Raw genomic sequence first — 24,150 nt, 5'->3', positions numbered from 1 at the left:
CAATAAAAGTTAATAAAAATTCTTTAGTAATTGATAAAAATTATTGTCAATATGACTTTTTAAAGATAAATTTTATTATTTATGTTGTCTTCGAAAGCAAAAAAAAAAAATATTTGTGCGATTTAGAACAATCAACGTCACTAAAGATATTTTTGCTCTAAGGCTGTAGTCAAATTTCATAAATTTCTGACTGAATGTCATTTTCGCAGACTCATTCGTTACGAAGACCATTTTATTTTATGTTTATAAATTCACCAAATAATAAACAAAGCAGTAATTATGACTAATTGACCGAACCTAGCAAAGTCTTGTTTTGATTCGACCACTTTACATTTTATCGTCTGTCTGTTAATTAGTTTCACTTCACATTAATTTGCGTCGCAGTTAAAATGCTTAACCATTTTTTGTGTTGTCTGTAGTAATATTATTTTTCTCGGGGAACATTTTTTATTCCGATATAAGTAATATAATATTGTTTCCCGATGAAGACAGGGTTGCAGCTTCGCTCTAGAATGCTGTAGAGTGTAGAGATCATAAATAATGGTAGAAATACAGTGCATTTTAAAAAATGATTCCAAACTAGGGTGTTATAGTTGTAATACTCACTAGCGGCTGCAAGTGCCTGGCTTAGTAAAGGAAACAATTTTTAATAATTTAAAATAGCGGTTTAGCAAGCTTGCAACACTAGTCGTTAATGTCAGTTTCCTGCCGGTCGGCATCTCGGGGAAAAAGGAAATCTCGTTGAATGTGATCAATAAACAATAACATACAAACATACTGACATCCATACTTTGATGTTGCACTCTATATATACTGCTTTATTGCGTTCAATCTGCAGTCGTGTATGTTTAAATGCTCCTGGCATCATTTTTAGCGGTTAGATTTTCGCCAAAGTTCTACAAGTATCGATGAAGCAAGAAAGTTTTTAATTGCTAACTTTTTTTCCGCAGTTATTTGCGGCTCCCGTTTGCTTCAGAAGCTTATCAACCATGACGTTTCAACATAAATCTATCACTGATTTGGGGTATGGTTTCAACTCGGGTGAGTACATCAGGAAAAATAATATGAGTCAATGAGTCACCGTTTTGTTTTTGTCTTTTTATTTTCATTACGTGTACATGAACCATTCAGGCCTCCGGCATATTGACTTTTATATTTCTCAATGATGCTGTCAGAAAGTCGGAATATTTGTGTGTATTTCCGCTTCTCAATAAAATCCAAATAAATTTATATATCTGAATGTATTGGAAAAAAAACTGTTTGAAAGGTGATAAAATATGCTTTTAAATATTATTATTGGAAACTAGCTGTACCCCGCCATGAGTTGCTGTGGCTCAGTCTGTCTGTGCAGATCAATGACTAAAGAAAATACCCTACTCTATTCAACGGTGCCGATAGAGAAACAATAGCGCGTGTTGCTTTTAAGTCCAACAGATGGCGCTGTTTTTTAAAAAGTATTATTTTACCTGTCACAGTTGACATCTACATAATATAAAAACACATGCGTATTTGAATGCAAAGTTGTGTCAAAATTTCAAAGCAATCGGTGAAGAGATTTCGGAGATTTAAGATTACAAGATAACAAACATTTACATTTTTATTTATGTAGATAAACATATAATTTTTTTAATATTAAAATTTTTAAATCATCAATAAATAGTTTTAAAAAGGGCTTTCCTTATGATTTTCGTCTAAACACTAAACTGAAATTACTGATAGCGAAAAAAAAAACACATTTTACTGTACAAATTTATTTATAAACATTATTTCCACCTCACTTTTTTTTTTGTTGTGTCATAAATATAATTAATAAAAAATTTCATACATTTCTCTCAAATTGCGGTCGGAACCTTTGGTTTCATAAACGTGTACATTTTTAGTTTTCTGTGGTTAACTTCTATATTTGAATGTAAATCTTGGTAGGTATTTTTCTTTCAAACACCATTTAGTTCATATTTCTAACTTTGACAGTAAGGGTCAGTACAAATTTATTATATTTATTGATCATATCATCATTTCAGTGGGTGAACTGCGACAGATTGACAAAGAGACAAATAAGTTAACCGAACTTCCATTCCAATTCCACCTGACGGAAAATCATTCCGAGAACCAGAAGCACTACGAACTGCTAGGCGATGCCATCACCGAGTATGTCTACGGACTCCTGAAGAGTGAGGGTCTGATCCAACTTCCTGTACCCAAGAATGCAGCTCCTGACGAAGTCAAGAGCTTTATATACGCCACTGAGGATGCTCTGACGAACCCGGAAAAGTTGATTGTGTTGATCCATGGTTCTGGGGTGGTGAGGGCCGGCCAGTGGGCTAGATCGTAAGTATAACTTGAGACTATTCTTGTTATTTTTTTACTTTAGTGATTTGGATTCTTGTATTAAATTTAATAATTTGTAAAAGTTCTTAGGTTCTTACTTTGGCTTTTATTAAATTTTTTAAAAATATATAATTAAAATGCATTATTATCATAGACATTCTAATTGATAGAGCACCTAATCAGGGAAAGGGGAATAAACAAAGTTGTGCGTAGCTCCCTTCCTGTAATTTCTGTCGGAAATGACGGTATACAGGAAACTCCTCGTAAATAAAATGTGCTTACGAATTACTAGCTGCGTAAATTGCTGGCTGCGTAAAAAACTTAATTGTGAATCCCAAATCGGGTAAACAAAAGTTCTGGCTTGTTTCCGAAATTGAATATTTTGTTAAGCTTTTTACTTTTACAAATGTGTTATAATTTACCCTTCTCATTCATTTTTGAGCGTCTCTACGACAGGTGGTTTGTTTAAAAATGAACATTCAGATGCTGCGCGGAAGTGGACAGTGGACTGCGCTACGAACCAATTGCCTTATTTTGGCGAACTTTATTTTTCTGCGCGGGGTCTGGTTATTTCAATGTGTGCTCTTCGGCGGTCAATGTACGACTGATGTCGTAGTTTATTCAAGCATTCTCGAACTCTCCTGGTGACAAAAATATTGTTACTTGGTTTGCCCCAGCTCGTCAAAATGATACCCCGATATCATGTCACGTCAGGTCTATTAATTTGGATGTCTATGATTATGATGGTTCTCCGTGAACTGAAATAGTTGTTCCTTATTGTTTTTAAACTGACCCAAAGCTTTTTTAAGTCCGTCCGTTGAAATGCGCCAGGTTTTCGGTTTTTGTCAATTTTGTACCGTTACCAAGTTAGTGGGACGACGGGCTTAAAGGGGGTGACAGATTACGCCATAAGTTCAAAGCGCTTTATATAACTCCATATTGCTCGCCATACAATCCCATACAGACCTGTCACACCTTAAAATGTGAGGTGTTATAAGTGTGAGCGTGGCGATGATATGCGCTGTGATCTGCTAGCCAGGCATTATTTGAAAATTATACCATATACATGCAGGAGAAGGGATCAGAACAATTTACGGAGCGCCACAATTACGCGGCTGTCGTCTTCCAAAGTGACAGATCCCATACAAAGAAATGATGTTTGGCAGCAGTTCCCCAATTGATCTGACCCCCTCTCCTGAGTAAGATTATAGCCTAGTGTGTCGCCCCAAAATATAATATGTATATGCCACGCCCAAATTATGCGCGCATAATTAATAATATGTGCCAATTAAAGATGAGGTGTGCCTTTTAATATTTATCGAGGTTCTTTATTATAGGAATGTGGCACTAAATATGAAGAGAAGAAAGCTCATATATTTTGGTCACATCATGAGGGATACAGTTTGCAGGGTGAAGATAGCTTCGTTGATAGTTAAACTTGGATGGGAAATAACATCCAAAGAAGAAGCATGTTCAGATTTTCTCAGGGTTATGAAACAATACCTCGTAAGTGATATGCTACATTACCGTTATGCTACAAAGGTCATCAATCAATCATATATGTTACGTTGAAGTGTTATGTTCAGTTGATTAACCTACACTATAATATTTAATGAAATCATCAAACGGAATAGAAATTTCGACCCTGGTATCAACAAACATGTCATATTTGGAGGACTTTGAAATGTGAGCCTTCAAGATATTTCATATTTATTTATTCATGTTCTCCATTTAACGGTTATGCACCAATATATTACGGAGAAGATCATAAGAATAGAAAGTCATGGGGGCAGTTTGTGTCGAAAGATAGTTGCTGAACTGTCTGTAAGTGACATTGAAAATGTCTATGGTCAATGCAGAATCGTTAAGCAGTCGCTCTGTTGATTGGCGAGTTCTGATAGGCAGAAGTCCTCGCTTTCGGAGTATGAAAAAGTGCACGGGATCTTCTACGAGTATACTTGTTGGGAATGACTGACTATCACCGCTGGCTGCATAGCTTTTGTAATATTTTAAATTGAATTTAAATATAATATAAAACTTCAGCCTGTGTATTTTTGCGCTCACAAAACTCGAAAAGTAGTTGATCGCTGTCACTGAAAATTTCAAAATTTGTTCTTATTAGTGCCAGTAGGGGTTAGAGAGTGGTTTGAATGGTTGAAAAAGTCAGGGACACCCGAGGAATACTTAACGCAATATCTCTGCACCGGTATGAGATATGGAATCGAATTAAAGTCAATGTAATTGTACTGGACACCTACGCCAGTGACATCGACTGTAAAATGCCGGTTTCCTCTTGGGGTTACCTTGGGCAAGGATGTGCAAAGAAACACAACTTGCGAAAGTCGTCGGACAACCCTTTAAGAAGATACCTTGCTGTCCGAGGAAACTATTTGGTGAAAAATACTTTTCCACGTTGGGGGTGTACCGGACAGCAGATGGATATACCTAAATAATTATTAAATAATCAAGAAAATGAATATTTGTCTGGTGTCACACATTTTACGATGCCGACTCCTTTGAGTCTTGTCTCGTACGATGATAAGATTTTTAATCACCGCACACGTGTCATATCGCCAGTTAAAGGATGAATTACTCGCACGACAAACTGTGGGAACTTAGTAATTCATTCTCGGCGCTGTGATGCCTTATCGTATTTCTGTTTAGATATTAGAATAATTGCTCCACATTAACACGTGTAGAAATTATTGAAGTCGAACCCAATAAATACGCAAACAACTGGCCCAACCAGTTAGTTGTCCGACGACATTCGTGAAGTTGTGTTTCATTGCAAATCCTTACCCAAGGTACCCCCGAGAGGAAACCGGCATTTTACAGTCGATGTCACTGGCGTAGGAGTCCAGTACATTTATGCATCCAGTTACTCTGACGAGTTGCACCGTGTGCATTTTCATTTTCTTCATTTTTATGAAGCATCTGCTCAGAGGTTGACGGTAACTGTGGAATGTCCAGCTCAGTGACGGTGTCATGTTTCCTGATTTCTGAGGAAAATCCGGCTCGAAGGACCATAAATGTACTGGACACTTACGCCAGTGATATCGACTGTAAAATGCCGGTTTTCTCTTGAGGTTCCATCTGCTGTCCGGTACAGTAATGTAGTTTTTTAACGGTAACATAGTGGTATGCAGTAGTGAATGGTGGAAGATGTTGGAGACACCCGAGAAAGATATTAGCAATAGCGAAGTATTGCGGGGTCACTAGTTTCTTTTAATGGGTTGTTATAAATACTATGCTATTTATTTTTCAGAATCATCATCAACACCAACATAGAAGCTGGCACCCAACTCCAATACATCGCAAAATGCAGGAGTCTCGGATACGGAGTCATAGTGATGAACCCAAACGACAACCAACGCATTGTAGACGACAGAAACTTCCTAATTCCGCACAGTTCTACGCCCGAGGAACACGCCATCTCCGTGTGGAAAGACTACATAGCGAATGCCAAAGCCAAGTTTATTGGCATCGTCGCCCACAGCTACGGAGGGGTAGTCACCGTCAAACTGGCCCATGCTATCCCCGATTTCTTCGATCGGGTTAAAGCCATCGCCATGACGGATTCAGTGCACAGCTTTAGGAGGGAGGCAGCTTCGTCCAATGTCGAAGTTATACTAAGACATGTACGTATATAACATTTGAGTCGTGTAATTTCTATACCCGCTATATCAACTTTCATTGATTTGGAGAAAACCGCAAAAAACTGTCACATCTCTAGCGTACATAAGTAATTTCATTACAATTTTTTATATAATGAATTGGAGTAATAACATTTCGAAAAGCATTTATTTTTCTATATATGTCTAGCAATAATTAAGTAATTTCGATAAATAAAATGGATATAGCGGATTTTGATACTCACTTCGTGATATAGAGGCTTTTGAAAGTCAACTGAGCCGACATGGCGAGTTTAGAAAAACACACGTAGATCATTTTGACATACGAGCGCGGCCATATTGTATTTTGGCAAAATAACCGCTTGTGATTGGTTGAATCCGATATAGCGCGTTTTGATAGTAACTTTCTGTATGACATAGCGGATTTGGTTTCTCACTCGCAGTTTTAACATGGTTTTTGGTCATGATAAGGAGGGTTTTGAAATTCAATTTTAGGCTCCTCTTGTTGCTCGCAAAAATGTGAACAAGATGTCATACTCAGATCATTTTGTCAAAAATCGGATATAGCGGGTATAGAAATTATAGGATTCATTTATTTTCTAACAGAATTATGTACTGATTTTATATAATTTTTTTTTACTTCAAAAATAAGAAAAAAACAACTATCAAAGAAAAGCTTTTGTTGTATTATATATTTTACTCCATTGAAATGCTTGGAGTAAGTATATCAGACGGCCATTGCCACCAGAATGCCATCTCTAATGCACAGACGCAATGTGGGCATGCTGAGTCTGTTCTACAGGTATTTTATTGGATCCTGCTCTAAGGAGCTAGCCTTGACTAAATTAAACTGCCTTTATACTGTACAGACAGGGGCGTTCTTGTGAGATGTTGCATAGCAAAAAAGAAAGCATAGCAATGATGTTTCAATATCTACAATACAATATCTGTATATATTACAGACGCACAAGAGGCAAGCAAAAAGTATGTCAATTGTAGTGCTTTAAATTACTTACTATTATCGATTATTATAAATAATACAATTGTTTCCAGCCTGCCGATTTTATGCGTAGTTAGAGAAAATGCAAGACCGACTAGCGTACATGTCTGGGCGGCACAACTGCCAAGTTACAAAGTCACTGCTTTCGTTAAGTGACCTTCACTGCTTAAAATAGTCTACTCTCTTTGCTTGTATGTTTGCGGTAAAGCTACATACACGTGCAGTAACGAGTATCAATAATCAACGCCATTTGCAAACTGTTGTTGCTCTATTGTGGCAGGGCACGACTTGATCACTTTACTCCTCAAAATCCGTTTACGGGCCCAGGGGCCTTAGCATGAGAATCGATCGAACTTAACGATATCGGATTGCTAAGCGTATCTACCGTCGATTTTATAACGACTTCCCTAGCATGAGAACGCTATTGATATCTTTAACGACATCGATAAGGCAATAAATAAAAATCGATATACGCTGGCAATACTGGGACGGAATTGTCTATGAATTGGATAGACGTCAAACGTCAGATTTCAAGCGTGACCATTGTAACCGCCGTGTTTTTTTAATATTTTACGATGTCGCAAGCAATGGTAGCTGGGTAAGTTATTTATTTATCTTTTTATGTGAAAGAATTTCCATTATTATCAAAGAGATATACTTACATTCTATTGTGTCAAAATTTTGAAGTTATTTTTACTAATATTTCAATCATACGCAGTATTTTAAGATATTCAAAATGCTGATATTATGATAAATACAGGTAAAGTGCTATATAGTCAATGAATAATGACTATATAGCACTTTAATAAGTTTTTATGTTTCCATGTTAAAATTCGAAGTTATGATTTTTTAAATGTCGGCGAAAAATTATCATCTGGAAATCTCTAGCAATCGAAGCAAATTTATTTATTTCACGTGGTCGTTCCAGTGGTGGATAGATTTATATTGTGTTTTTGTTTTACTAAGATATCAATAATATTTAATACTCTCACTTTAATGTATACTGGAAGTCCTAATGTATTTTTTGACACTAGAAAAGGAGTTAATTGATCAATGAGATCTCTAGCCATAATACGAGATATTCGAAACAATTGTCTGAATTCCGTCTCTGCAAGTTCGAACGGATTCAATTGATCGCGTAAACGACGCCTTTCAATCCTACGATCTTCCCTAACCTGCCTCCTTTCATTGAACCAGAAATTGTGCATAATGAACGACATTATTAAAAAAATACGTATATCGACAGCCAACCAAAGTTTTAATTGACACTCAAGACCCCACGTTATATTCGGCGGACTTTTAGCAACCGTCGGTCGGAAGTTATCCTATCGATACATTCTCATGCTCGCAATTTTAACGATACCGTCGCTACTTTGACCATAGACAAGGAATTTTAACAATCGTCGGTTGTTATATTTTGATCGTGCTAGCATATGTCGTTAAGTGCTCATTGATGACGTATTTTAACGATATCGTATTGCTATAGGGCTATATCGACTTCTCATGCTAAGGCCCCAGGTCTGTACTCCAGTCGGCCTCGAGGTAGTATTCGAGGCAAATTTTGAATACGAAAATGCTCATTCAAAATACGCCCGGTCCTATCCTTTATTTCCTTCAGACACAGATATTTTTTGAATGTCTATATTTGTCAACTATGAAGAACTTTTAAATTAAGAATTTACTGGAAACATTTGGTTTCTTACTCTCCCCATTTTATCTTAATTTTGTTATACAATAAGAAGTCTAGATGTATTGTAACGTCTTTGTGACAAAGCATGCCTTATGATGCGATTCAGTATTTGATTCATGGGAAACTGATTTTCATAATATTTATGTATTGTTCGAAAGGAACATCTTTTGTATTCCTTTTGAATTTAATTAAATATGTAAGTTAACTCATAAAGATATATCTGCACCATATTATTCAATTTTGCTTACATCAACAAAGTCATAAAAGAACAATGCTTCATTATTTATGAACTGCTTATATAGTATTTATTATTTATTATAACCCTTCAGGTCTCTGGCATATTGACCGTTATATTTCTTAAAAATGCTGTCAGAAAGTCGGAGAATTTGCGTGTATTTCCGCTTCTTAATAAAATGCAAGAAAATGGGATATTTCTGGACGTATCCAAAAACTAAAAACTGCTTTTGAATGGTGTTTTAATACGCTTTCAAATTTTAGTGTTAAAAATAAACACAATTTTTGAAATGTCAAAATTGTGAAAAGAAACGCAGAAAGTTTTAAAAATGGCTCAGCTTACGTTTTTTCGTCGAAACACTGAACTTAAAATTACTGATAGTGAAAAAAAAATTCCATTTCTATTTATGTATTTATCTAAGTCTCAAACGTTGCAATGTCAACAGGTATGTGCCATCTATGGGTAACCTCTTAAACTAGTATCAATTACATTCTGAGGTTATATCTCTCGTCTGTGACTAGCTTTAAGACCTACTGATTTTGGATCGCTTGTATTGAGTAACGTTAACACACTTTGATCGGGTTATTTTTTCGCCGGCTGACCGCTGAAAACGGGCGAAAATAAAGGTCACGCGCGAATTTGTTTAATTTGTTTTAAATCGCTATATCTTCGTAAATAATGGAAATATTTCAATAAAATTTTCTACATACTAACTCAGCATACCCAAGCTATATAATTTGTAGCTGAAAACCAAGTATTATTTATAATGCAACATAATAAATCGAAAACAAAGTCATTGTTGAGTCATTAGTGTTCAATTTTTTAAGTATAAACTAGGTTTCAATTTTATAAAATTACAAATTATTATATTTTCACCAAGCCCAAATCATTATAAAAACAAAAACAATTGCCACTTCTCAAGTATCGTCAGAGTAACACATTATTACTCATTGAAATACCACGTGTGCAATTGCCTCTCGCACGATACAGCGGACCAAAACCATCGGAACGTGCTAATAATATTGGTTATTTTTTCAAATGAAATTTTAAATAATCACTTAGCGTAGAATGCTTCTCGTATTGCTCACATAATATTGTTTATTTTTTTCACCATACACTATTAGTTATTATTTTTTTTTTGATAAATTAATGTTTTAAAGACAAGATTTTATTTATGCATAGCACAAAGGATAACAATTATTTTTATAAGCAATAATAGTTCGCCTGAAACACTCATCCACATTGAAAAAATCTCCTGATAAAAAATACATGACGCCAACGGGACTCGAACCCGTGTCTTCGAGTCCCGTTGGCGTCATGTATTTTTTATCAGGAGATTTTTTCAATGTGGATGAGTGTTTCAGGCGAACTATTATTGCTTATAAAAATAATACACTATTAGGTTTAAGTTTTTAATCACCTTTATATAATCAGTTACAGTTTACGTCTAAAAATTGTTCATCTAATATTTCCTTGTTCTTCCTCAATATCACTTTCTTCAGAATCACTGAACTGTAATGGCATCACTGACATTCTTCTCCTACAAGGAATTTCTTCACTTCCACTAGATTCTTCTCTTTCACTATGGAATTCAGGCAAATAATTACTAGAACAGGCAGATAAATTATCTGCGACGATTTCGTTATCACTTTCGTAATTTTCAGAATCCATTTTGAAAGGTTTGAAAAAGCAAATATAAATATTATCTCCTCGGAACACAACCGTAGGACAATTTGCTTTTTAAAAACTGGCATGCACTTGTAAATATTTATTATGGTCCGCCTAACTGTGTTTGCCGATACCTGCTGTTTTTAAATGCTCGACACTCTCCTCTCGCTCGCACCTAGAAGTTGAGTGGGTGCGGAACAGAGATAGAAAGATTTATTTCGGGTTTCATGGTCATAAAAACCCTGGTTCCAGGAATTGAATTATTAGAATAACAGAATATGTTATCTAAATTACTTATTTCATTGATCTTCAAACGCAATACCTATCAAGTGTCAGGTGTTCATTAATAATGGCCATTTTAGTTGAAATATCGATGTACACAAAAGACTCCAAGATAAATACAAAAAAAAGACTTGCATTGCAATTTGATAATTATGTACATATAGTTGGGACCTTTATAAAGAGATTGGTATATAATGTTCATATAAAAACATCAGATAATTTCTTCATTTCTGCCATTGAAATGAGGCGGGCGCAGAAGGTAGAACTACCCTTCCCGACGTTAAGCATCAATCGACCGAACGGGTAGAACTACTCTTCCCGATTAAAGTGTGTTAAGTGTAGCATGTATATGTACGGGCTTTAAATTGATTAATATTAATATCTTGTATTGTTTCCTAGATTGGGAGAAACTGGGTGTCCAGTCATGATGTCCTGGATGTCCCACAAAAAGCACCGGAATATGAAATCCTCCGATTTTCTGCAGGTATGTTGAATAATTTGTTGGGTTTCCCCTTCTTCATTGAACTTTTCTGTCCTAGTGAAATGTGTAAACAAAATCAATGTTTAATGTGAAACAGACAAAGACGCAGCTAATAAAAAGGTAACGGTCGTAATGCTGGGATTCCAAACCAGGACCTTTAGTCTTATCGGGACTGGCGTCTCTTCCAATTGACCTATTCCCACCTCATTACATCTCACATTTTTATCAATCTCACTGTACTGACACCTACGCCAGTAACATCGACTGTAAAATGCCGCTCTCCTCTCGGGTGTACCTTGGGGAAGGATTTGCAATTGAAATCCAACTTCACGAATGTCGTCAGTCAACTGACTGATTGTGCCGGTTGTTTGCATATTTATTGGGTTAAAATTCAACAGTTTCTACACGTGTTATGTGCAGCAATTATTCTTATCTCTAAAGAAGAATGCATGGAAACGTCATAGCGCTGAAAATTAATTGCTAATGTCCCACATTTTTGTCATGCGATTCATCCTTGAAATGGCAATATATGGCACGTGTGCGGTGATTTAAAATCTTATCAAAATGAGTCATCGTCCGAGAACAGATAAACAACTATTTTAATTTTATTACACTTTAGGTAATATCCATCTGCTTTCCAGTATACTCATACTTCAATTTTTGAATTACATTCAAATTATCTTCAATTATTTCCCATTAAGGTAATCGAGCCCTTATGCGGAAAAAAAGCTTTATTAAAATCTCAACCACAGGCGAGTACGAGGCTTATCAAGGCCGGCCATGAGCCAAACAACCTGAGTACAAAATATTTGGTTTTCATTTTTACACAAATCATAACAAAAAAAAGAACGATTTCCGCGTCTCCAGTGCCATAAGTGCAATGATTTATTACTCATTCTACAGGTTTACTATAGTTTCCTTTTGATTAAGTATTATTCCACACAAGAGACAAGAATATAAGAAAATGAGAGACGTGTATCACATTGTTTATTCATACACATATTTATAGTTGGGCCAATGTCCTACTCTTTTGGGAACAAAGCTCAGATACCTGGGAAGACACATTGTAGAACCAGAATACACAGCCACATATCCATCGACAACCCTGGTGAACTTTATAAAAGGGAACGGATTACTGTTAATGGAATGAGGTAAAATGGGAGATATCACAATGGGCTTATGGCCTAAGTGCTCACAGGAACCTTACGTCAACTGTATCCTATTAAAAAAAAATTTATTATAAAGCATTATTTTTTTCCTTTTTCTTTTACGTTTTTTGTACTCAGAACATATGAATAAGTTAATTAAAATACATAAAACATGTTGTCTCTTAGTTGAAATATCTTATTACGTATGAATTTATTTGACTTTGAATGTATGCTCACTATAATGAAATTAAATGTTTAACCTCTCAGACAAAGGCATTTGTATGCTATGTGTTCCTTTGCGAACTGTCAAAACGCGGAAATTTTTGTGTTATTCACGACTTTTGCTAAAAGCATCATAACTCACGTCTTGGGAAACGTAGCCTCATTCTAAAAAATGTTTTGGAAAGATTATGAAATTCACTATCGTATTGTTTTGTTATACGTAAATATTTGCGTTTCTAAATATACATTTTCTGAAAACGTCAAAAATATGTAAAAATCGCTGACCATTATTTCAAAGCTGTGAAAAATGTACTTTTTTCTGAGTATCATAAAGAAATAACACTTTATATATTGAAGAAATATAATTAAAAACTATTGGTCACCTCAAAATATTAACCGTCCAAACTAAAATATTTTTAATAAATTATTTAAAAACGCAATAAATTACGAACGAACAAGCTGACAGATTCAATCGACTCAGATAATGCACCTCAAGATTCCATAGATATTTTTGAATGCAGACGCGTAGCGTTATTCATTATCGATACTCTGTTTTTTAAATCATGGCAATCCGTATACTAGTGATGGAAATAAATCGATTTTTGTAAAATCTCGCGCGCTTACGTGAAAAGACGTACTAATGTCTTGACCGCTATTATCATATTTACGTCTTTTGACGTTCTAATGTTCCGAGTGGTTAACAGCCAACAACTCACTTTTTGACAAAATGGTGTTTTTCCGCGTAGGGACTCAATTGTGATCTCACATTTGTTCTTGGCATTTGCTACAATGTTATCACTTTTGTTTATAATTCATTGGAAATGATTTAGAGGTTTTGATGATAGGTGGCAGTGCTTCAATTAATTGTGACCAATTCTTATTCAAATTTAAATATTAACACATTTCGGCCGGGTATTTTTTGAACTAGCGCTACCCTGACTCCGGGCGAAAATAAAGGTCCTGCCCGAATTTCTTTAATTTGTTTTAAATCGCTATATTCGAAAATAATTAAAATATTTTAATAAAAATTTCTATGTAGTAACTCAGCATACACAAGCTATAAAAGTACTAAACGAAAATCGAATATTATTTGAAATACAACTCAATTAACCTTGTAAAATGTTTATTACGGTCTGCCTATCGGTTTTTGCTCATACCGGCTTTCTTTAAATACTCCCGACATCTCTTGCTTGCTTGCACATGGAGTTGGGTGGGTGCGGAACAGAGAAAGAGATTCGAATCGTGTTTCACGGTCATAAAAACCCTCATTCCAGGAATTGATTTATTTCAATAACAAGTAATATACTATCCTTTTGTTGCAATACCGATGTAAACGAAAGGCACGAAAGTAAATATAAAAAACAGACTTGTATTACGATTCGATAATTATGTACATATAGTTGGGACCTTTATAAAGAGATTGGTATATAATATGTATTAATATAAAAACATTGAATATTTTCGTCTTTTCTGCCATTGAAATGAAGCCGGCGCAAAAGGTAGAACTACCCTTCCCGGCTTTAAGCATCAATCGACCGAACAGGTAGAACTACTTTTCCTGGCCGAAGTGTGTTAAGGTTAAACGCAACGCTCGTTGTATTCTACGTGTTCACAGATGGCGTTAATTAATTAATTTTGTTTAAATACGCTTTTGCAAGGTATTGCTTTACAGTATTAAGACAAATTATTTGTTTGCGCCCTCATATACGCAATATGAATATGAATAAATAGTTTTGTCCATATAAAAACTCAATTCTATCGAGAAAGGCATACAAATACAATATTGGATTGAATCATCGGTAAAATATTGTATTTGTGTGCCTTTCTCGAAAGAATTAAGTCTTTAAACGAACAAAACTATTGATTTTTTTTTTTTTTTGTTTTTTTTTTTTTTTTTTTTTTTTTAAATTTTTTTTATTGAATAAATAGTTAATATATAATATCAAAAAACAAGTCCTGCTAAGCCGATTGAATTCATATTCATATTGCGTATATACGGGCGCAAACAAATGATTTGTCTTAATACTGTAAAGCAATACCTTGCAAAAGCGTATTTAAACAAAATTAATTAATTAACGCCATCTGTGAACACGTAGAATACAACGAGTGTTGCGTTTAACCTTAATGCAAATTTTTTTTTCAATTATATAATAATGCAACCATGACATTCTTCTTTCAGGATAATGTGAGAATGATAATGAAAAATTGTATGTTACATAATATTTGTTACGTTATCGTTTTGGAAAATAGGTAAATACATCCATCGCATCCAACATTTGGCGACACTTAGCGATAATGAAGCTAAGGTGTTTTTAGGTCATAATTTTAGAAAACACAATTTTCAGCAATACCATACTGATTTCGGCAAAGAGTGAGATCAATGACTGTCTGGTGCAATTTGATGGAAGCACCCTCCCCAATAAAGACTCCATTGAAATGCTTGTAGTAAGGATATCAGAGCGGCTCAAGTATTATGGCTCTGTAGAAGCCCTTTCCATTGAGTCCATTGTTAACATACCAATTGCCATCTTTCATGCACAGATTCAATGTAGGCATGCTGAGCATGTTCTACTGGTATTTTAATGGAGCATGCTCTAAGCAGCTAGCAGCATTGATCCCCGGCACACGTGCGTGTAACTCGACAGACATGAGCAGAACACCCGTTTACATGTTGGCTTCATGAGAATGGGTCATTTTTTAACTCGTTTTTGTGTAAATCTGCTCATATGTGCGAGCTACCGGCATATTCAAGACCCTTATTAATTAAACTTTCCTATAGCCCCTTTTTTAACCTTCCTCAATACGCTGCTCAACCGGAATGGCGACATAGTTCCCCTATCTTTATACTGTACAGACAGGGGCACTTTTGTGAGGTGTTATAAAAATCAAAATAAAATTGTAGAAAAATTCTTATGTTTTATTTAGATTTACTTAATATATAGCAGAAAATCTGTTTGTTTGTCTCTTTAAAACTCTCAAAGTGTCTCTTCTAGGAAAATGAAAAATAGAGGGAAAAAATCAGAAAAGGATACGGTCTCATCTATTAGCTCAGTTGGTAGAGCGGTGTACCGGAAAGACAAGGGTCCTGGGTTCGAGTCCTAGATGTGACCGTATCCTTTTCTGATTTTTCTGTTTTAAAGTTTCGTTTAGAAATCGCTAATATTGTCTTCAATAATTAGATATGTTTTTAGTTTGAAAATTTGATTGTTTAGAAATATTGTTGGTGCTCTAATTAAATTCGAATTTAGAACATATCTTTGCCTTTGAAACAATCAATAATTTGTATACGCACTGAAAAAATTAAAATTTAAAAGTATCAGGCTGATAAAAACTGCTTTAAAGAGTCAAGTCTCCTGGTTTTGAACCCTTTTCGGATATGGTTTTTATTGTATGGTGTGAAAAATTAAGTTCTTTCAAAAATGATGGGAAAAAATTTCAATATTTTTGTGGCTGAGCTTCAGAAAATAAAATCTTTTTGGCCATGTTTTATTGCACAAATCAAAACAGGCAGCTGGTGTTAAGCGAAAATTGCAACCTTATCGCCATCTACATAAGGACTGCGTGAATTCGCCTGATTTCGAATGTTCCACGCCACAATGCATCGCCTTAAATCTAAGTGACCGTAAAATCTCGTTAAATACTGAAAAAACATTTTTGTTGTAAATAAAAAAAAATTGCATTGCTTCTTAGTAAAGTTCTCATTATTTATTTCTTTTTTTCCAGGTCACCCAAAACACGAAATGACATCCTACAGTGCTTTTGCATCTGTTATGAGATTTTTCGAAGCCCGGTGGAACCAATGTCGTTGAGCACGCCATTTTACCATTACTTCTGATGTTTTATCAGTTTTTTTTAATGCTGCCATGTATTGTAATCATCTTTATGTTTTAAAAGGAAGAAAAAACAATATTCTTATCTTTATTTTATAATTAAATATATGCAGGGTCTGTTCAGTGATAACCTTTTGTCTGTTAAAACAAAGATGGTGTCTCGTAAACTGCTACTGAACATGTAAGTATATTTTGTTTTTAAAATGTAAAAAATATTACCTATTTTTGTTATTTGTTTTTGGGGTGTTATGCCGTGTTGCGCTAACTCCTTCCAAATAACACATCTGCCCTGATGATGGACACTGCAATGCTGTCCGAAACGTTGGCTAAAGAAGGAGTTAGCTCAACACGGCATAACACCCCAAAAACAAATAACAAAAATACTTTTGGCCGTGAAAATCTTAAATCATAAATATTACCTAGTTTACATTTTATTGCTGTAAAACATTGACTAAGGTTTTCAAACTCTTGCCATATTCGATGACCGTCAAATTATTTAAATCAAATTTATTTATTTATTACACCCACTAGGGCGTGTAATAAATATATAAATAAATAAATGTCTAAAAATCTTCGAATGCCCCGTTAGACACTGATTCTCTACCCGTTTCAGCTTTTGATCAAATTGTGATCAGTTGTCAAGCTAACGGTCATTGTTCTGATCATAATTTGATAAAAGCTTAAAACAGGGTTGAGAATCAGAATTTAACGAGGAACGTTAAAAAATTAAAAATGTTGCTGATCGACGATTTAATCCTTGGAATGCCAGCGGATCCGCTAACGATTTGCTAATAACTCACCGCCCTTGCCTCAATTTTATGGTATTTTTAACCTTAAGAAATGCTCCTAGCATACAGAAATAAATCTTATTCACTCGGCAAGGAAATAATGTATCTTAATATTCGTCACGTGTAAACATTGATTTTTTATCTGTGAAAAGCATGTTGCAAATTCTGTCTTAACCTTCCAGCGGGCACGTTAAGAAATTTCCCTTGAGCGGGCGCTTGTCGTAAATTTTACTTCATCAAGTTTTCTCCATGTAAGTGGTGTTTTCTTTATACAAACGTTAGGGAATTTCTTTAAGGATATGAAAAATCATAATGGGCAGTACTTAAAAAAAAATATTTGACTTTCTTAAAAAAACGAAGCAACGCTCTAAACATGTTAATATTTCAAAACAAAATATTTTATCGACCTATTTAGTCAGAATCAATATTCTCATCCTTACAATTGTTACAAACCACCTCAACTGAAGAATGGTTCTTGCATGTAAAGGACTGGCAACGGCAACACTTCATTGATGCTGAGGGTCTTTTCTTATCCAGTGCACATAACCAACAAACACCGCATTTTGGAAAGCTTCCGTTTTCTTCTTCTGTTATCGGTTCAACTGCCCTACCGTAATTCACTTTGAGAAAAGCATTTATATCGTGCGGTAAATGTTTGACACTTGATTTGACTCTAGCATAGCTCGAAGCTCGATGCTTACAACTAAGTCGCAAGAGTGGGGGAAGCGATAAGGCAGGTTTGTCGTAAATTTTACGACAGCGCGCCCGCTGGAAGGTTAATTTTAAATTTTCAAATCAAGCCTCATGTGACTTATTTTTTATTGTGAAGAACGCCTATTTAGCTGAAAAACAGTAAAATTCAAAAATGTTTTCTTATTTCTTCATTATATTATAATTTTTTCTAACATTAGAGAGAAAAATAACATTACTCTGAATAGCAAACATTCTTGAAAAACTCCATGGGATAGACATACAATTTTTTAAATGTAAAAAAACATTATCCGGTAAAATGGAACAACTTACAATAACACCAGTTTTCAAAAACAAGTAAGTTATTATGAAAATAGTGTCAGCTGGCGCATGTCATTTTAGTTGGCAACTAAGGTCAGGTTGTTTCGGAGAATTTGAACAATTCATCAAATTTCAATGTTCATTTTCGGGTTCTGTGAAAGTCCTATTCAAGTTCTGTTATTATATCACTATAGGCTAGTTGCTTGACAGAACTTGAAAAAAATCTTTCACAGAACTTGCAAATTAATTTTGAAATTTGAAGAATTGTTCAAATTCTCCGAAACAACCCGTCCTAAGGGTTAGTGGTCATTAAATGTGACGAGAGTTTGAAATAACCCAACCTTATCTACTGTGTGTATTTTTAAATTTTAATTCTAATTATAAAGGCACTAGATGAGATGACAAATGGATTGTTAGTATTAACATTTTTGTTGCCATTTAGTAGTCTTAATTTTTTCTTCTCAGATTTCATAAATGGTTCATACATATAGCAGTCATAATTGTGTATAGTATAATGTTTCATTAACCCCTCAGGTCAATTTTTTCACTTTTGGGAACAACTTTTAATATGGTCTCACAGAAATCGTTGCGTCTCCCTTACTGTCATGGTGAGCAATATGATCTAATCGGTGTTAGAAAGAGAAAACACCACTCTTTTTATTAAAATCTAGAAGTTAACCATAGAAAAATTAAAATATGCCCTTTATGAAACCAAAGGTTCCAACCGCAATTTGAAAAAAATTATGAAACCTCGTGAATTTTTTATTAATTATTTTTATGTGAAATGACAAAAAAATGAGGTGACAATAACGATTGTAATACATTTGTCTAATAAAATTTTTGTTTTTATATATTTTTTCTTCATCAGTAATTTTAGGTACAAAATACTTCAGATACATTCAGAAATATTCCATTTATTTGCATTGAATATGCCAGAGGCCTGTGGGGTTAATGTTAAACGCGACGCTCGTTATATTCTACGTGTTCACAGGTGGCGTTAATTAATTTATTTAAATTAAAATACGTTTTTTGCAAGGTATTGCTTTACAATATTTAGACAAGTTATTTGTTTGCGCCTGTACATATGCAATATGAATACGAAAAAATAGCTTTTTTGTTTAAAAACTCAATTCTTTCGAGAGAGGAATACAAATATGTACAATATTGTACCAATGATTCAATCCAATATTGTATTTTTATGTCTTTCTCGAAAGGTTTGATTTTTTTACGGACAAAACTGTTCATATTCATATTGCATATAATATTTTTTAAACTAACCTAACCTACTTAACCCAGTTAATAAAGTTTTTGTTTCATCCCTTTCCATGACTTTATATAACTTTTTAAAGATGTGATGAATTATCATTGTGATGATTTATCCGGTCTCCGTACAGGCGCAAAGAAACAATTTGCCTTATGATTGTAAAGCAATATCTTGCAAAAACCTTATTTTAATCAAATAAATTAATTAATGCCATCTACGAAAAATGTGACAAGCGTCACATTTAACCTTAAATTTTTATTAAAATTTTTCATATTATAGAATATTCTAGTATATAAATCAGACACTTTTTACATTGTAAAAATATTTTACCATGCACAGTTTTAAATTTTATTAAATTACATTTATATCAATTTGGTTGTTACAGTTTCGGAAGGCGTATTTTATATATTTTATGATATATGTATTATAGTTTCTGTGACCATTCCGTCGTGTTCTTCTTAAAGATAAGGATGTATAACATTGATGTACTTAAGTATTAATTAAATGGTATAAAATAAACATGTCTATTGCAAAGCACGAAATGTAATTTAAACAGTGCTTGAATCTGCCTTTAGATTATACTATATTTTATCTAATATATATAAATGTGAGCATTTTATTATTATTTTAAGAGCTGCTATTTGTATAATATAGTAAATACATATTAAATTTTAATGTGTAATCGAATTTTTAATCTGGAAACACCGAATTATAGCTATAACCAAGCCACAAACTTTAATTATGTATATTATGTTATTCTACATGTGAAAATCTCTATGTAATACCTAATACCCTATAATATTATTTATGTCCAACTTCTGACATTTCATATACACTCTGATGGCAGTGTGCCCCACTATTGCCTCCTAGCGGCACGAGTTGTGCGCCTTGGTTTTCTTTTTCAAATCATGATGAATTGTTTGTTAGCGCATGTACAAGGTTTTCCAATAAGAGGTGTTATTTTGAATAGCCTGCTATTTCAGTAGATATTACTTTTGAAGCTGTCATTTTTTGACATTTGACAAGTAGAAACTACGCCATTAATAAAAATGGAACTATACACGCTTCAACAACGCATTGAAATTATTAAAATTCACTTGAGTGAATCAAATGCAAATCATCTTGAGTGATGAGGCCCATTTCCACCTCGGTGGCTTCGTCAACAAGCAAAATTGTCGCATCTGGGGCTCGGAAAACCCAACAGTTATTGTTGAAAAGCCTCTCTATCCTCAACGTGTGACTGTTTGGTGCGGTTTATGGTCCGGCGGAGTCATTGGACCTTGCTTTTTCGAAAATGAGGCTGGAGTTATAGCTAGCTAACAGTTACAGTGAATGGATTGCTCTATCGAGAGATGATTAATGATTTTTTATGGCCGGAATTGGATGGTATTGATCTGGACAACGTTTACTTTCAACAAGACGGCGCTACGTGCCACACAAGCAACGAAACCATTGATCTTTTACGATTGAATATCAAAATAACACCTCTTATTGGAAAACCTGTATATACGGAATATGAATATGGATACATAGTTTTTTCCGTATAAAAACTCAATTCTGTACAAATGTCATTTCAAAATGGTCAGAACATATACCGTGTGTTTTGTAAAAATAATCGGCGCCTTTCACATTTACTATGTAGATTGTCTAAATCCCTTTTTTTGCATACCTTTATCCAGGTTTTTAAGCTGAAACCATGATAAAAATGTGTTTTGAACATCAACATTGACAGTGATTTTTTAAAATACATTTACATATTTGATTTTCACTTTTGTTTTCGATAATGACTGAATGTAAATCTTGGAAGCGGAAATTAACCCACTTCCCGACATCTGACATTCGACAGCTGAAACTCGGCAGAAAATTCGTTGTCGATGACAATGCATTCTATCAACTTTTGGCGTCAATCGTGTACACACATGCGCGTTTCTCTTAAATCAGACGACATTACAGCAGTTAATATATGAAATAAATATCGGTCCTACCCTATCGGCATTTGGCGAGGTTGCTAGAGTTGTCGACTCCAGTTTCTGGGTACGAAGGTTCAATTTTCAGTCAAACCTGTTATTTATTTATTTTTAAAAACTCAAACTAAAAAACATACATTTTTTTAAAGTTTTAAAATAGATGTTTACTTGTTGATTTTTTGTAACTTCAACTTGAACACACAATGCTACAAGGAACAAATACAGCTTTGCTGAATTAACTTTAAAATTTTATTACTTAGGACGGGTTGTTTTGCAGAATTTGAAGAATTCTTCAAATTTCAAAGTTGATTTATCATGTACAAGTTCTGTTATTATATCATTATTGGCCAGTTGTTACAAAAAACTGAAATTATGAAAGAACTTGAATAGAACCTTCACAGAACTTGAAAATCAACTTTAAATTTGATGAATTGTTCAAATTCTATGAAACAACCCGTTCTTACACTTTTCATGTTTTAAATAATCGACTTTTGTTCAAATAATCGAGAACATTTTATTTGCTGGAACTTAACGAACTTATATTATTTTCCACCAACTAACCTGTCAACGTTTTTTGGCAACCTGAAAAATGACTTAGGGTGTTTTTGTTGTTTGTAATAGTACATCCGTAAACTGTTCACAAAGAACCTACTTTTCAGGACATTTTAATATATTTTTTTAATCAATTTTTGACAAAAATACAAATTAGAAAGCACAAAACACTGCCACCAAGTAATACATAATTTAAATTTGCCATGATTGAAAGGAATGTCAACGTCAACATGCTACACTCAGCACCTCTAGCGGCTAGCGTTGGTGATCCTTCCAATACTTTACTGGAGTTGGACGTATTATTAATATTATTATATTTTGTTGTATGTTAAAAAAAAAAAAAAAAAAATTATAGGGTTTTGGTAAAACAAATAATGGGGATGGGATATAGACAACTTATCATTCAATGTGTAAAGTGGGTTTAATTTATGCCTCTCATTAAAGGCGGCTAATCTGTTCGAAGATAGAGAAAGTGGTATTGTTTCAAAACCGAGTAGGTATTGTCTTTGTAGATTTTCTTCAATAATATTTAAATGTGTTCCTTTTATGTGTATGTACTAATAAAATAAAATAAGTCAGTTTTGATAGATTATTGGAGGGAAAATACAGTTTAGGCGGGAAATAATTTGGTGAGAGAAAATGTCTGCGACTGGTTGGAGTAGCATTTTATATAAATGATTTTATGTATGTAATTTGAGGATAATAAATAAAGTAAAAGGGATTTTGTCTAATTTATTTTAATCAAACTTTCCCAAACAATCTAAACACTCTCAGTATCACCCTGGGGGAAAGATCACCACCATTCAGGATTTATTCTCCATCCTGCATCAAAGCAAAAATAATTAATTGTGAAAGAAACTGATATGTATTTATGTTAATAACATATGTAAGTTATTATTACATAAAGTAAGTTTACTTCTATTCAATTCAATTCAATTAGTTTATTCCTAAAAACATTACAAAATTACATTTTACTTTGTTTTTAAGTATATTTGTAAAATGGTATTACATAATAAGTAAGCGGTGTATCAACTATACCAGCATCAATAGAGCTTGTCTTTTAAAGGCAACTTCACCGATGCTAAATATGTCGATATCCGAATTGATTCTGTTCAACAGCAAGACTGCTCTCCCCACCGGCATGACCTGCAGGCAAGTTGGTCCTGCAGGCCGGGAGATAAACCAGTCTATGCTGTCGGTGACGGAGATAACCATCAGGAACATGGAGACTAATACTCTCCATGATAGTTGGATTTTCAAACCATCCACGAATCAGTTTGAAGAAGTGTGATACAATGTGCACATCTCTTCTGACCCGTAGATGGTTCGTACCTAGCATGCCCAAGAGTCAGAAGGATAGAGCCACGGGTAGTAGCCATACTCCCTCAGGTAGAGGAATCTCAGAAATTCTTCTGGCACGTTACAGAGTGAAAGATACCCTCAGTATCACCATGGTGAAAGACCACCATTCACAATTGAGACGTCGCTTGAAATGGCTTTTGCCGTGTTTGGTGACCAGATCTGATTAGCCAGATAATCCCCCACCTTCCTCTTCCCAATCCCTTTCAGCCTTACAACATACCCCAATTGGGGATGCCATATTCTCATTGGCTGCAGACGGTTGAGAGCAGTTGGGACTCTTGTGCTGTATTCACATAAATATATTATCTTACATCAGCTCTAACAAAGTTCTAACAGAGGGAACTACATAATCTAAAACTAAAAATTAAGTGATATATTCAAAGTCTTGTTTCTTCTTTTAAAAATATTATTGCTTATCTTCCTGACAAAGTATCATTCTCTGAAAACAAAACGATGTTATTATTGTATTTTCCAGAATAATATTGATTGGCCATTAATGATTGTTGCCAGTTAGATACGCTGTATCTTAGGCAGTCTTCCGTGACGGCAGTTATTGAGGCAACAACATTCACGTATCACATGACACGGGTCGTAGGTTATCTCCAACGCGAGCAGTATTTAGTATTATGTGTATATTTCCACATTACGTCTGCTCCCAATAACTGAATGCTATCAATGCGGCAGATTTCT

At 34.3% G+C, this 24,150-nt stretch overlaps 1 protein-coding gene across 1 annotated transcript; it reads left to right on the top strand.

Moving 5' to 3' along the window:
- Positions 1-701: 701 nt before the first annotated feature.
- On the top strand, positions 702-21,081 carry LOC149426016 (FAM172 family protein homolog CG10038). Its single transcript, XM_089642852.1, has 6 exons — positions 702-876; positions 951-1,041; positions 2,022-2,328; positions 5,594-5,966; positions 11,235-11,319; positions 16,410-21,081. Exons 1-6 carry the CDS (start codon positions 853-855, stop codon positions 16,493-16,495), a joined length of 966 nt encoding a protein of 321 aa, XP_089498978.1. The 5' UTR covers positions 702-852; the 3' UTR covers positions 16,496-21,081.
- The last annotated feature ends 3,069 nt before the right edge of the window (positions 21,082-24,150 follow it).

The sequence above is a fragment of the Hesperophylax consimilis genome, chromosome 2 (genome assembly GCF_061612785.1).
Source record: "Hesperophylax consimilis isolate HC1 chromosome 2, BYU_Hcon_1.0, whole genome shotgun sequence".
Taxonomy (NCBI): Eukaryota; Metazoa; Arthropoda; class Insecta; order Trichoptera; family Limnephilidae; genus Hesperophylax; species Hesperophylax consimilis.
The sequence above is the reverse complement of the archived record's forward strand: the minus strand, read 5'-3'. Positions and strand labels throughout refer to the sequence as shown.